General features: G+C 37.1%; 1 protein-coding gene and 1 pseudogene across 1 annotated transcript in view; one reads left to right on the top strand and one right to left on the bottom strand.

The window, feature by feature from the left end:
- Positions 1–13,129, bottom strand: part of CRYBG3 (crystallin beta-gamma domain containing 3) — a 98,012-nt gene that overhangs the window by 67,590 nt on the left and 17,293 nt on the right. The window contains exon 3 of the mRNA XM_039879100.1: positions 1,454–1,884. Coding sequence (XP_039735034.1) covers positions 1,454–1,884 — 431 coding nt within the window. The remainder of the gene's footprint in view (positions 1–1,453; positions 1,885–13,129) is intronic.
- On the top strand, positions 12,413–12,531 carry LOC120615927 (uncharacterized; annotated as a pseudogene).

Below are 13,129 nucleotides of genomic sequence, written 5' to 3'. Positions count from 1 at the left end.
GACAGCATTATATAGCACATGGTTATTTTATTAACTTGTCTAAATTAAACTATTAACTCTTGTTAACACACCCTGATTATAAAAAAATATTTATCAAGAAAAAAAGGGCATTTTTATGTGAGAAAGATAACACAAAACCTTCAGTTAATTCACTTTCTTAAAATAATTGAAATTTTTATGTGAAACTGAAATCTAGTAATTTCAAAAGTATAGGCTCTTAATTTTAAATAACGTTTTATATTTGAAATACTGCCATGATCTCAATGATATCCTTGCTTGCAATAAATTCAAATCACAAAACAAAAGGAACACCTTTAATACTAAAAATTCAAATTCTCAAAATTATTTTCTCCAGATATATTATTTAAATATCTAAAGTCAATTATAAGCAGCCTTTAATCATATCAAAATAAACAATTAACCAAATGGTATTCAACTTTTTTATGACAATTCCTAAATAAACTGACAATCTTCAACAGGAAATTACTAAAACTGTAATTTAAAACTTGATAATCTGTAGATTTCTAGAGCTGAGCTGGAGGAAACCTGTTATCTCAGTCAAAGTGGGAGTCCCCGTGATCTTTTCCTTTCTTCGTAGGAATCACCTTTCTTGGAGCTAAAAAATAACAGATCCAAAGATTGCAGTAGCTGTGGTGGATGGATTTCTTCCTGCGGAATTTCCCAGTATAACAAAGTGATCTTGGGTCCCACAGGGAATATAGTCAACAATGTTGTAATAACTATGAATGGTGCCAGGTGGGTACTAGACCTATCGGGGGATCACTTTTTAAGTAATAGAAGTGTCTAACCACTATGCTGTACATCTGAAACTAATATTGTATGTCAACAGTAATTGAAAAGGGTGAGGGGGGAAAAAAAGAAAATATTTCCTCTAGTTCATTTGAGTAAAAGAAAAACAAGTTAGTGCCTGTTGGTTAGTCAAACAAAGAAAAAAGGAGTGGTGAAATGCTCCTTAAATTTGTGAAAGATTTCAGTTTCTTAGAGCCTATAGAAAAGGTCCAAAAGGCTAGTTTTATAAATAGAGTCAATTTAATTTCTTTTCTTAACCTCTATAATTATATTCCGCAAAGAAAAGATATTGATAGAAAATGAATACAAATCTTAGGACTTTTGTTCCCAGAATGAAGACACTGAACACATTGCCTTTCCTAATACAGGAAAAAAAGATTCAGACAATAGAAAATACACCCATTCAGGGAAGTCTTAAATTAGAAATAAATCTTGTACTATGACAGAGTTAGTGCCTAAAAGGTATTAGTATCACCCCCTAAAGAGGCTCAAAAAGGCCCTAGATTACATGGAATCATAATTTTTTTACCTAGTAGCAAGTACGTTACAGAATACTTTTTCCAGTCCCTTAAATTAATAAGAGTAGAACTAAGGATCAAAAGTTAGGTCCAAAATTTTTGGCTCAAGTAAATTTTAAACTTACTTTATCAAATCACTGGTTTCCTGTTCACTGTCTTGTGTTGTATCCAAAGAAAAGGCATCTGAGGATTCAGCCGAGTTAGACTCTTGTTCTTCTGCTGGAAATGTCTGGGGTCCCAGGGGGCCACTGAAAATCTCCCCCTCCTTTTTGATGTTTTCCTCATGATGGTCACTGGGATTTCGTAACTCTTTCTCAGTTTTGTCACGGTCATCTTTTAAAGAAGATTGCTTGGCTTCACCAAGAGATGATTTTCCTGAGATATTAAATAAGTTACCAAGAAAATGAAAAAAGCTTTCTTTTGGCTGTCGATCGCTTTCTCCTATTTTGCTATCTGAAGTGGAACTGGAAAGGTCATTTGTCTTTTTAGAATCTTCCTGCAATGGAAGGGTGATTAGCTTCTCAGCATGGTTCCTTTTGTCCTCACTTTGGGGAATCTTTGAAAACAAAATGGAGAATAACAAGCATCATCATTTAAAAAATAACACAGATTAATAACCTATTTATTACATGACACACTCTAAGCTAGACGCCAGGGATACATTTATGAATAAGACTGATGGCTTCTATTCCCTTGGGCAGTTTACAATCTACTGAAGGGCACAGTCAGCACAACTTTAACAAAGATATATATTAAATGTCACCAACGGAGAAGTACAGCACATATGGGAATTCAGACCAGGAGTAACTAGTCTAAATCTGGTGGCAGAGAAAGCAGAGGAAGTACCCTCTGAAGGAGACCTAAAAAGTGACTACGAGGATACTTGTGCATTTTCCTCCCTCCCTTCTCTCCCTCCCTGCTCCACCTTTTCCCTTTTCCCCTTCTGTGTTTAGTGAGGTATCCGTTTCTAAGGAGTTTAATATGACTAGAGGTTAGGTTACAAAATGAGAAGAGTGAGAGTAAATATGGAGAGATAAGGAACAGATCTTGGCAAACCTCATCTGTATTTAAATTTAGACTTATTATTACAGAGCTAATGAACAGTATTTTCAAACATTCAGTACATTAGACAAATAACACCTAAAAAGACCATCATTTCAGCACTGTGTTAACCCATGAAGCTGCCACATTATGCAAAATTGTTCCTCAGGAAGATGAAAGACAGCAATGTGGTACATCAATTCAGAAGGAAAGCCCACCATGACCTCCTCATAGTGAACACAAAGTTCTGATATGTGCATTAATACAAACTGTGGACATTGCTGGGAATTCTTGCAGATGTTAAACACTCCCAGAGGTGCATTTTATTGGCTCGTAAATAAGTACTTAAAAAGCAAACTCATTCACGTATACTCCGTGTGAGGAAAGACTGAGCTGCTATATCAAAGAGCATGCTCACACTCTTCCCTAAGGCTTCATTAGCTTTAGGCTGGTGTGCCAACTCGCCCTGCCCTTCCAAACATGCTCACTCACCTACTTGTAAAAGGAATGTGTGCCTGACAATATGTCAGATGTTATGCTCACCAGTGTTTATGAAAGGAAAGCTCAAAGATGAGCCAGAAAAAGCAGGACACTAAGGTAAAAGCACCTTAGGGCACTGTAGGTTCACAGGACAAAGTTCTGTAAGAAGCTGACCTTGGAAAAGGCAGAAGCACTCTAATTATGGTGTCATTTGTTCACCTTGCTCAGTGTTTTAATCCAAATTCGAAATGGTTTAAAGGAGTGTTCCAGTAACCACTAAAAAAAATTAGCATATGAAAGGCTGAGGAAATGTTTAGACTCCATTATCCCAGAAATCTTATTTCAAGCCAATGATATTTTAAGTTTGTTCCTACCTTAGGTATCAGAAGGTATTTCTGAGTAAACACATAGCATTTTTCTATATGTTAAGACCTTAATATAACTTGTGAGTCTTATAAAATTAGGGCAATGGATTATAAAAGGGAAAATTAAGAGAACAAGGAAATTAAGATAACGTTTTTTAACTATCGATAAAATCTCAAGGCAAATAATTTCTGTCGAAAATAATATTTATTTTAGTACCTCAATTGTTTTTACTTGACAGTTCCCTTTAAAGTATAACAGACTGGTTTCTGAACAAGATACATTTTGCTAAACTAATGAAAGCCTTCACATTTAACCTTTTTAGAGTTATATATATAATTTTTTTAAAAATCACTGGTTTCTCCTTCCCTTCAATTTACAGCTTCTTTGCTTTTCCAGAATTCCTGTATCTTCAGCTTACCAAAGAGTTTTTTCAGTTTCCTAAAATGTCTTAGTTGCTTACTTTTTCCCTAATAATCTGAGAAATTTTTATCAGTAATTAAAATATCCTCAACCAGAAAAAAGTATCTAAATTTAGAAACAAAAACTAGTAGAAAAGAACACTGATATTCAAAGTAAACACAATAAATTATGTATTTACATAATTAAAACTTTTAAGTTTCCTCTAAAACAGCTGCTCTTTGCCCTCAGCTTAAACGACAATAAAGTTCAGCCTGCCACAAACCACGGCCAATGTTGCTTGCCAACCAGGCTATCTGCCACTGTTCCAACAAGCAAGTAGAATAAAGTACTCATGATTCAAGCAAATGCTGGCAGAATATTGATTCCAGTTGTTCTGAAAGATGTTGATATTCTGCAAATAAAATATAAAGGCTACTGATATATATAAAGGAGACATACACATCTTAGGAATTTAACTTTTTTCCCTTCATATTCAATATGTTATTATGTAGTACCCTTATGTTCAAATTCATCCATCCATCTGTTCTCCTTGCTCTGTGACCAAAACAGGGAAATACAGAAAAACATTAGCTATACTGATAAGAAAGCTGTGATTTCAAGGAGTTCACTGTCCAGTAAGATACTCAACATTATACCATTGTGTGGGGCTTACAGGAGGTATGTGCACAATGGAGGACACAGGTAACCTGACTTGGGATGGGGAGAATCTACCACAGAGAGGAGGTTAACAACTGAGCTTGCTCCCGAGGGGTAAGAATAGCGTTCTAGACAAATAATAGCATATACAAAGACACAACAGTGTAAAATACTGTTTATTATGGCAGAGGTATGGCTGAAGGAGACTGGGGCACAGAGGATAGAGAATGAGGCTGATAAGATGACCAATCAGTGACAAGATGACCAATCAGAAGTGGCAGGTGACCGGTAACAAAGTCATACAAGAATAAATTTCTAAATGGGGCAACTATTTGAGTAGTTAAGCCCAAAATTTAGGGCTTAACTAAATGGGAAATAGAAGAGATGAGATTAGGGCCTTTGTGGGGATGGGGTGAGGGGGAAGGGCAACAAACTATTTAGATATCAAACGTTAAATTTTTGGTTCCCTGGTGATGCACAACTGGTAAGAAGTCAGAAGCATAGTTTAAGAATGCAATCTGGCAATACACAGTGTGTGAGGAGGAAAAGGGGGACCAACCAAAGAGCCCTAGGGCAAAAAGATTAAAAGGCAGACACAAAGAAGAGAAGAAATCAGAGAGACAAAGAAGGCCAAAACCAAACTAGGTCATCCCCTCTAGAATACTGGTCTCCAAAGTCAAAAGGCCAAAATAATCCCCTCCCCCCCCCCCCCAAAAAAAAAAAAAAAAAAACAAAGGAAGTAAATACCAAATGCCCTTGCAAAGCCAGGAAAAGTGAAGATCTTCTCTCTGGTCTTCTGAAATGTCAGGCACACTCCCATGGGGAGCTGTGTGTTTACTTTTCTCTCTGCTTAGAATGTTCTTCCCCTAGACAGCTATATGACTCGCTGCCCCTCACCTCCTTCAGACCTGTACTTAAAAGTCTCTTCATTGGAAGTGTGCCAGGCCACCTTATCTAAAAGAATAAACTCCACTCTGAATCTACCTAGATTCCTTCTCTGCTTTTTCTTCTTTGTATTTGTCAGTATCAAATACACACACATATGCACACATGCTCAAATTATTTAATATTTGCTTCTTCTTCAAGAAAGTAAAAGCCACAAATACAAAGATTTTTGTCTGTTTTAATCATTGCAGTATCTCTAGTACCTTGAAATGTGCCTGACAATAAGAGCCAAACATGCTCAAATATTTTTTGGATTAGTGAATGAGGAGTATAGCGAAGCCCTAGGAATGCAGGAGAGATTGTCATAACAGCTGAGGAATTTGTGAATACAGCCCCCAACTCAAGCTGTTAAGCAGTGAGTTGATAGATAGGAAAAAAAGCAGTGAGCAGATAGCAAGGAAACAAGAACAGTCGCAAACAGAAGGGAACATTTTTGAGAGATTTTTAAATTAGGAAAAAAACACCTAAGGCAAAAGTTTAAGGTCCAAGACAGAAGAAACTGGCTTTTGTTTCTGTTTTGTGGATCAGCTCTACACCTGTTGGAAAGGGAATGATGGCTGCACAAGAGGGAAGAATGGCAGGTTCCAGAAAGAAAAGCAGAAGGAGATGATGAGCTAGAGAGCGGAGTAGTTTCTAGTCCTTCTAATGAAGGGAAAATTAGAGCCTTGGAGAGGAGCAGGGACATTTCCTCTTCCAAGTAAGGCAGGAAGGAAGAGCCTAAAACCTAAGCGATTCTGCAAGCAGAGAGGACAATGAGCAAGGTCCAACAAGTAGCCCTGACCTTAATATAGTCAGAGCAGAGGGATGCAGAGGTGGCACTGAGACTAGGGCTCCCTAAATAGAGCAGACTCAGAAGAGTGTTTCTGGGAAATGCACCAATAGGCTGAAACAAGGTGTACTAAGTAGCAGTTAGGGTCAATGTAAACTTTAAAACATTTTTTCATTCAGTAAACAGTGAACAGCAAGGTACTAGGTGCTCAGATGCAAAAGTGAAAAAAACACACCCAAAGCCCTGCTTTCACAGAGCCTACACTCTGGTGATGTAAGAACTGATCTGTGGGGTCTAATTGGCATTAGCTTGTCATCAGTGCAAGTCACCTATAGCAGGTGGCAGGTGCTGTCTCAAGATGGTGACTGGCACAGCGGAGCAAGTCAAGAAGACCAAGGGGTAAAGACTATAGTAAAAAAAAGTATTGAGTGGAAAATAGGGAAGGGTCAGGTGACTCTTCCTTTACTGTCTCAAGCACCCAGCTTGGTCATCTTTTTACCTCAAGCTTCACCTTTACTGCACATAGTAAGGATGATCCTTCAGATCACCCTGACCCCGCCCCATCCCCAATTCCTTAGCACCCTTAACTCCAATCACCTCCACTTTCACTCTGCCTGTCCCTTGGGCTAACGCTGTCTCTACCCTAACCACTCTGCTAATTCCTCCACCAGAGAGCCACTTGATAATCCTTGATGTCTCATCAAGAACCTCAGTTCTATATTTGCTCCTCTGTAAGCCCACCATCCAAAAGTGTTATGTACAGAGACGACCTTCTCCTCTCTCTTCACTATCAACCTCCTTAAACAGGAGTTATCAACCCTTACCATATTTCTTTCCTCCCACTCACTCCTTAAGTCTCTGCAAGCTGGCTTCCTCCCCAGTCATGCTCTAACCACGCTCTCTCAGAGACACTGTCTCACTTGATAATTCAGTGTATATTTTTTCTGTCCTGATCTTATATGATGTATCTGCAGAATATGAGACTAAATTTCTTCCTGAAGACCAGTCTTCCTTTGACTTGCATGACATCACTCTGAGGTTTCCCTTCTTCTCCTCCGAATACTCTCTCCACCTCCAAGTTCACATCCTAGCCATCCCTTATATGTCATATTTCTCTGATTTCCAGACTAGTCCTGATTTACCTTCATAATCTTCTTATGAGATCTTATTCTTCACAGATCATTCCCAGATTTGTACTCTCAGTTCAGACTGTACATCCAACTATCAACCAGACATTCATGTCCACCTGGATGCTTCCTGGAACCTCAAACTCAGTACATCCCAAATGGAACTTGACCATGCTATGTCTCTATTCTTCCACTTTCTGTAAACTATAACATTCTCAATTATTTAAAAAAATCATATGAAACATTAAGACACCACAGCCTCTCCCCAGAATACTGCCAGCATTGACTTACACTGTTTTCTTGCTTCCACCCCTACCGTACCCAAGTCTATTCTCCAGACAAAGCCAAGACAAGCTTTGAGCATTCAAATTTGATCATCCTTAAAGGTCTCCAGTGGCCATGCGCTGCCATCTGGATAAAATCCCAACTCTCCAGCATGGCATTCTGGAGAGGTCTTGCTGGGTCTAGCTCCTGCATCCTTCTCCAATTTCACCTCCTGCCACTCACTGTAGTTGCAATGTCTAATGTCATCATATGTACTTTCATTCTTTCTCCCTCTCCTCACTCCTTCTCTCTCTGACCACAGTATGTTTTTGCACAGTGTTATTCCCACTGCTGAGACCACTGTCTCTTGCCCTCATTACCTGGGAAATTCTTAACTAAACCTCAAGCTTTTATTCAGAATGGAAATTGCCTATATATGTTCTTCCAATGGACAGCCCTAACATCTTTTGTTTTCCCTGTCATTACAAGGTGAAGGCAAACGATTTCATATGCTTTCATCATGAGGACTATTACCTAAAATTATTAAGTTACTAAAATCTAGCATTCATATACAAAAACCAGCTGCTTACTAGGTCATCTGGCCACAACACATTACTTGGCAAATCTGCTGCCAGTATTTGAAATTTCACTACCAATTCTTGAAATTGCCTCAATTTTGAGGAAAATACTTATCAGTTTATCACTGATATCTTGAGTTAACCATAAGTGGTGCTAAAATTTTAAATAAATATCGCTATTTACCTTTATCATAATGGATTTAGTTTGTGGTGGGTTGTCTAACTCCATACAGATTACTGACACATATTAGCATCACAATATTTTTCAATAAATGAATTTTACCACTAACGTTAAGGAGCAAAGATGGGCTATTATATCTTATTGTTAAAGTAATTCTGCTTGAAAGATAACATTATATTTTTATCATGGACTTATTTTTCCACTAAAAAATTAGAGCAGGCAAGCAGGTTGGTCATCAACCTAAGCTAGTCATTGTTTAACATAACAAAAAATTACCTGCAACTTTTATTTCATGACACACCAGTACTGTGATTGGTTCTGAGATGTCTTAGATAACTTGTTACTAAAATTCATTAAAAGCTGAAATCTCACTTTTTGAAAGTGCTCTAAGAATGTAATCAAGATTATATGTCTGTGATGTTACTGTTTTTCATTCCCATGTAATTTCTGACAAAGGGATGTAGTTACATATAGTGTACTAAATAAGTGCCTTTAACCACAGAGGCGACTCAAGAGAGTGATCTATCATATGTGTCAGAGAAAAAATAAGGGGTAAAAATTGCTAATCTAAATAAGAAAATCTGAGCTATATAGTAGCAATGGGTATGCACAGGGCTGCTGATGGGCTGTGGCACAATGGAGAGGAAAACGAAACGGCAGAATCATTCCCAGAGGTCAAGATTGGGTGACCTGTGGCACATTTGAGCAGGATAGGCAACACAGAAAAAAAAAAGGAAGTTAAGATAAAAAGCCATTCCTTTCTGTTATGGTATGAAGACTTCTCCAATGAAAACACTGGGCCAGAATAATAAATGTTTTTAATTCTATGACAGCTTTTTGAGCCCCTTCTCATGTTCTCAAATTAGTATCTGGTACTCATGGAAGCAATATTTACTCATAAAAACCTAGAGTATGTACATGACCCCTTCATATTCAGTTTCCATTTTGATAAAATACTCCATCTTACCGCAAAGTAAGACCATTCTAGGTCTATGATAGGTTGGCGTTGCTGAAAATCAAACCAGATACAATACATTCAACGCCTAAGTCCTCTTGAGACATCAAGGCCCCAGTCTGGCACCAGCCGCACTGATAGGCTTAATCCATGGCTGTCTCTTTCGTCATCTAGACTGCAGAGCGACACACAGTACAATCTCCATTTCAGGCACTATGATAGCACTCAGTCTTTATGAAAGCAATCAGGGGTTGGGAATTCTTGACTTCTAGCTAAAGTTCAATACGTATACCTTCATGTATGCCTTCTTTTCAGATGTTATGGAGAATCAATGTTTCTAATATCTGATTTCTATCCTATTCACCCAGAAAAAATCAGCACGATTCTCAAGCAAAGATTTCTAAGTTTCAGCTAGACTTTATATGGCAAGAAGGCAATTTTTCCTGTGTACCTACTCTGTGTCAGGCATAGTGCAGTGCTGTACATGTTACCTCGGTTAATTCAAAAACAGTTCTGTGAAATAAGGATTGGACATGCCCAACTACAAATCAACAAACCAAAGTTCTGAAAGGTTGAGTAAATTTTCCAAGGTTACAAAGCTACCACATGGAGATCTGGGATTTAAGCCCAGATATGTCTAATTCCAAAGACAGTGTTCTTTCCATCATTGCACATATAATTTTAAAACTGTTCCAAAAAGGTACCATGGTAGACAGAGAACAGTGGCTGACTGTGAGGCTCCAGGCAATTCATTCCGGTCTTCAACGGGGGAGCTTTGCTTTAATCTGTTTATACACAAGGTTCCCAGAACAATTATATTTGAAAATTTTTTTTTAAAAGTTGCTGTTTGAAAAAGAAAAATGTGAAAATCCCTACCTTAAATTTATGTCATATTACTGCTATTACTCGTACCACTGAGAAAAAAGGACAGCAAGCATTTATTAGCATTTATTATGGTCATAATTTATTTTTTAAATTAGTTCAGTAAAAAATTTTCCCCTAACCAAGAGAATATTTAATGTATTTAAATTTGACTATCATTTTACCTCTGGCTGAGAAAGAGTTGAAAAAGTCTAACAAGAAAAAAATAGTTACAGAAATTAAAATATGGATAGATGAACAAATTTAATATGTTCATCTTACTAAATAGTATTGTATTCTCAATAAAGGCATTAATGTAAAGAACAATTAGTGATGATTTTTCTCCAGTGAGATAATCTTGGGGAACAATTCTTCCATTTTTATATATCAATAAACAGTGGCAACAAATAAAAAATGTGTGGTTCTTTGTAGTAAATGACTTACGGTAAGATTAAAAATAAGTGTTCTGAATCATAAATAACTAACAGTGATGTGCACTAGACTGATACGCCTTGATTATCCATTGGAACATTATAGGCATATACCAACCACTGCCTTTTATAAGATGCCAGAACATTCATCAAAGTTGTACTATTAGTTTTGGACAACAATTCTAAAATGGAACAAGAGTTAAATTTTATATAAAGCAGATGCTGACCTATTGTGAACAAGCCTAATAATCATCTTATTATTTAGACCTGGGTTGGAGAATCTATAACCTATAATCTAGATTTAATTCATTTTATTTAACTCATGACTCAATTCTGAAAACAGACTTACTACCATAGCTCTTTTAATTTAATAGGATTTCTTTTCGGTAAATTTAGTTTCTGAAAACATCTTAAAAATTAAGTTCACTAACGAGAAGCATTCTGGCATAGAACTGCTTATGAATTCTCTTGCCTCTTCTCACTAAGTGTGAGTTTTGTCAAGTGAGACAATCTCTGAGATTCACTTTCTTCAACTATAAAGAGATTAAAATTCTGATTATCACTGTAAACCACACACATTGATTTCATCTCTTGTATAAAACACTCTAAAATGACACTAATGGAATTTTTTTTTCCTAAGTTATAAATACAAAGCGATGAAGAGGGTACAGATTAGAGGATAAGAATTTTCAGAAGGGTTTAGAAGGCAAAGGCAGATGGAGGCACAGTAATTGACCAGAGAAAGCTGCTACCCTCATGTCTGCAATGGGAAACTCTGCTCATAAGGCAAACAATCCACCCCACGGACAACCTGAAAAAGCTCTGAGAACCCTAGGTACCATTTAGGGCAGTGTAAGACAAGGGATTAAAAGTGAGGAATATGGTTAAAACCCTCCAAATGGAGTACTTGAGCCCCAGGGCTCTTCCCCCATCGCAAGCAGTTAAATGATCCTTCCAACCTTCTACCACTTCCACCTCTCAACCAAATACAGAGAGAACATCTCTGAAGATATTGATACTTTTGGACAGACTGAATTTGAGGTAACAAAGGCCATCATCCATATGGAAATGTCTGAAACATCGACAATCGAGTCTAGAGCTCAAGAGGGATGGGAGGTAGGGATCTAAGAGCCAAAAAATGAAGCAATAAGATTGAAAGGATTACTTCAGAGGACTGACGCTGAGAAGGGCTAAAGGCTTTGAGAAACATCTATAAGAAAAGTAATTTAGCCAGAAGAGAATCAGAGAAGGAAACAGGAAGAAATGGCCAGAGGCAAAAATTGAAACAAGAAAGTACAATATCATGGAAACGAAGATAAAAAAGAAAATTTCTGGAAAGGAGACAAGACTTAAAAAATCAAGTATCCCAAATGATTAAATAAGAACTAAGAAAAGGTCATTGAATGTGGTTAGCAAAAAGTCACCCATTTCATGGAAGGACCTTCACTCATTTAACAACTACTTATTGAGTCTTTATGACATGCATTCCACTCACAATATTAGGTTTCCCATGCCTGAGGGAACTAGGAGAGAGACAGGAGTCAGATGAGAAAGCATTAAGAATTAAACAGTGATTCTGACAGACTTTCTTAAGTAATTTTGGGGTAAAAGGTAGGAGTGAAGTGAAATGACATACTGAAAGGAAGCCAGACCCACAAAAAGAAAAACCAAATTGTGTTTTAATTTTATGTATTTAGAAAGAAACAGAACAAGCCAGTGAAATGGAGGGATGAACACAGTCAAAGCAAGGTCCAAGAAAAAGCAGGTAGTAAGAGACAAATATCATTTGCCAGGGACTTTAGGGAGTTTAGTCTTGAAAGAGAGAAAGGGTTGGATATTCTTCTGAAGTAGGTAGAAGGGAGCAAGGCATTATAACATGCCTTCCTCTCTTAAATAACAATAGACATGAATGAAGCAAGAGTCTAAGGCTACAACAGAAGACCGCATAGAAAAATAAAGGTAGAATGTGGACTAAATAACTGGAAGTTTTGCCAGCTAGATATAAAAACCATACAAAAACATATTACAGAGTCTACAGCCATGCCACCCTGAACACACCTGATCCCATCTGATCTTGGAAAGTAAGCAGGGTCGGGCTTGGTTAGTACTTGGATGGAAGACCACCTAGGAAGACTAGGTGCTGCAGGCATGTAAAAAAAAAAAAAAAAAAAAATATATATATATATATGTATATATGTTTATGTACACATATATACATTATGGTAAAATGGTGGATGCAAGTGTTAGAAACAGCTACCAATGTTAGCAAAACAACAAAATTTGTAGTCATGTGCTGCATAACATTTTTGTCAACAATGGACCATGTGTATGACAGTGGTCCCATAAGATAATGGAGCTGAAAAATTCCTATCGCCTAGAGGCATAGCCCTCATAATGTTGTGGTGCAAGGCATTACTCAGCTGTTTGTGGTGATGCTGCTATAAACAAACCTACTGTGTTGCTGGTTATATAAACACAAAGCACATATAATTATGTACAATACATAATATTTAATAATAGTAAATGACTATATCACCAGTTTATGTATTTACTATATTTTTATTGTTAAAGTGTACTCTTTCTACTTATAAAAAAAGAAAGGTTGCTGAAAACAGTATACCGTGTTATTAAACCAGCAGCAACCTCATACATCTGGTGTTTACTGAGTCTCCTGATTGCATCGTCTTCTCTTGTGCTTGATTTAATCTCACATTGTTTTGTACAGTAAGATGCTGTACGGGCTTGCA

This window comes from Pteropus medius, unplaced genomic scaffold (genome assembly GCF_902729225.1).
Source record: "Pteropus medius unplaced genomic scaffold, Ma_sr-lr_union100, whole genome shotgun sequence".
In the NCBI taxonomy this organism is placed as follows: domain Eukaryota; kingdom Metazoa; phylum Chordata; class Mammalia; order Chiroptera; family Pteropodidae; genus Pteropus; species Pteropus medius.
This window is presented reverse-complemented; position numbering and strand designations above follow the sequence as displayed.